Source organism: Gobio gobio, assembly GCF_949357685.1.
Source record: "Gobio gobio genome assembly, chromosome: 8".
Taxonomy (NCBI): domain Eukaryota; kingdom Metazoa; phylum Chordata; class Actinopteri; order Cypriniformes; family Gobionidae; genus Gobio; species Gobio gobio.
Genome location: NC_137114.1, coordinates 55,201,593 through 55,204,092, shown reverse-complemented (window position 1 = coordinate 55,204,092; position 2,500 = coordinate 55,201,593). Strand labels below are relative to the sequence as shown.

Here is a 2,500-nt window from a genome sequence, read left to right as displayed (position 1 = left end):
CTCAGCACAGTCAGGACTTCAACACATGAAGAACAAGATGAATTCATCCTTAATGACCATCACATCCATTTCTGTGATCATCTTTACATATTATTTAATGTGATAAATAATTTGTTATATCAGTTTTTATATAAGCTTTCCCTCTCTCTCACTGTAAATCTCACTAACATCAAACATGGTGATCTGTGCTTTATAATAATGAAGTCTCTGTTGATCTGATCTGAGAGAGTGAAGAGTGTCATTGTTCTCTACAGGCTGAGTCATTGTGGTGTCACAGATGAAGGTTGTGCTACTCTGGCTTCAGCCCTGAGATCAAACCCCTCACACCTGAGAGATCTGGATCTGTCTGTGAATAATCTAGGAGACTCAGGAGTGAAGCTGCTCTCTGTTGGACTGGAGAATCCTCACTGTAAACTGGAGACACTGGGGTAAGATCATCTCTACCATAAAGACTCGGAGTGAATAAGGATTAATATGTAGATATTGTAAATGAAAGTAGATGAGCCCGTATGAAAGAAAGCAAATCTGTGTTCAGGGTGCAAGGTTGGGAGAGATGGCTTGTTCTAGTTCTCCCTCTGTGTTTATGGCAATCTAAGGCTGCAGTTGCACTTGGCATTAACATGTGACCTATATCCGGATGTTGTCCACATGTTATCCGATTAGCGTGTCCTGGTCCAGAGGTAGTCGAGGACACATTGTGATCGGATCTCAGTGTAATGTAAACTCAATCCAGCATCGGATCTACACTCAGAGGCGGCGTCATATAAATCCCTCAGAAAATAATGGACAGACGCAGTTTTGACAAGCAATTAAACTTATTTGAGCTTTACAATAAACTTCAATCTTTATAACAGTTTATTTAGACACATTATTATTTACACAACATGTGTGTGTCATGTTTTATTTTAATTGTGCAACATTATCTGAGCGATGCGATCGCCTGTACAGTCATGAGATCTTAATGAAGAGCTGCTCGCTGTATGTTTTTATTGTTTCTGCATGTTTATTAATCTCCCATTTCTGCCAATATAGCCTAGTCCCTGCACGCTATAAACTTAAACCCGGATGGTGTGACTTGTTTATCATGATCAGCCCCTGTTATTTCTGTATGATCAACTCTGGGAGAATTCCTTCATTTAAACAACTTCATCTGATCTAAGACTGGAGATTGCATCGGACTAAAGTAAGAGAGGTCAGTTGCTATATCTTTTCAGACTGATCCGGCTTACGGTTTTCCTAAAAATACCGATCAAAACTCGGAGAAATCCCATAGACTTCGATATCTATTGAGAATCTATTGAATCTATCTATTGAGCTATGGGATTTCTCTCGGAGAAATCCCATAGCTATTGAGCTAGCGGGATGCCACACGCTCCGGGCGGATAGAACATTAGATGGCTCCGGTAAGACCAGAGGTGGTGGATTGTGCATTTACATTAACAAAGCCTGGTGCACAAACTCTGTTATTGTTGGGAGTCATTGTTCAGCTAACCTGGAGTTTCTCATGGTTAAATGTAGACCGTTTTATCTGCCGCGAGAGTTCACTTCCACCATTATAACTGCAGCCTATATTCCCCCGGATGCTGATGCCAAGCTTGCTATGAAAGAACTTCATGCAGCCATCAGTAAACAACAGACTGATCACCCGGAAGCTGCTTTTATTGTTGCAGGTGACTTTAATCATTCAAACTTAAAGTCAGTGCTACCCAAGTTTCACCAGCATGTTTCCTGCCACACCAGAGGAAACAAAACCTTAGACCACGTGTACACAAACATGGCGGGAGCTTACGTTGCGACACCCCTCCCCCACCTGGGACAGTCAGACCACATCTCTTTGTTCCTCATCCCCAAATATTCACCCCTCATCAACCGTGTGAAGCCATCAGTGAAGACCATCAAGGTGTGGCCTGCGGGGGTTGATTCCACACTCCAGGAAAGGTTTCTAAACACAGACTGGAGTATGTTTGCTTCTCAAGCCACCAGTGGCGCTCACACGGACATTGACTCCTACACCTCCTCTGTATTGGATCATATCAATACCACCATTGACAGTGTTACAACCCAGAAACAGATCACCACATACCCAAATCAGAAGCCATGGATGAACAGGGAAGTGCGACTCCTGCTGAAGTCACGCAATACTGCCTTCAGATCAGGAGATGCACAAGCCTACAGCGCATCCAGAGCAAACCTGAAGAGGGGCATCAAAAAGGCCAAGCACTGCTACAAGCTAAAGATAGAGGGTCACTTTTCCAACTCTGACCCTCGACGCATGTGGCAGGGCATCCAGGCCATCAGTGACTACAAACCCACCCACTCCACCCCCGCAGCCACTGATGTCAACTTCCTGAACGAGCTAAATCACTTTTACGCTCGTTTTGAAAGAGAAAACAGAGAAACTGCCACCAAGCTCAAACCCTCAGCTGACCCACCAATCACACTCTCCTCCACAGATGTCTGCAAGTCACTGAGCCGGATCAGCGCGCACAAGGCTGCTGGA

At 44.2% G+C, this 2,500-nt stretch overlaps 1 protein-coding gene across 6 annotated transcripts in view; it reads left to right on the top strand.

Annotated features, from left to right (window-relative positions):
- The window catches only part of LOC307130035 (NLR family CARD domain-containing protein 3-like), a 90,008-nt gene that overhangs the window by 40,393 nt on the left and 47,115 nt on the right, over positions 1-2,500 (top strand). For all 6 annotated transcript variants that reach the window (XM_079822888.1, XM_079822889.1, XM_079822884.1 and 3 more), the window contains one exon: positions 255-428. In XM_079822888.1, coding sequence (XP_079679014.1) covers positions 255-428 — 174 coding nt within the window. The remainder of the gene's footprint in view (positions 1-254; positions 429-2,500) is intronic.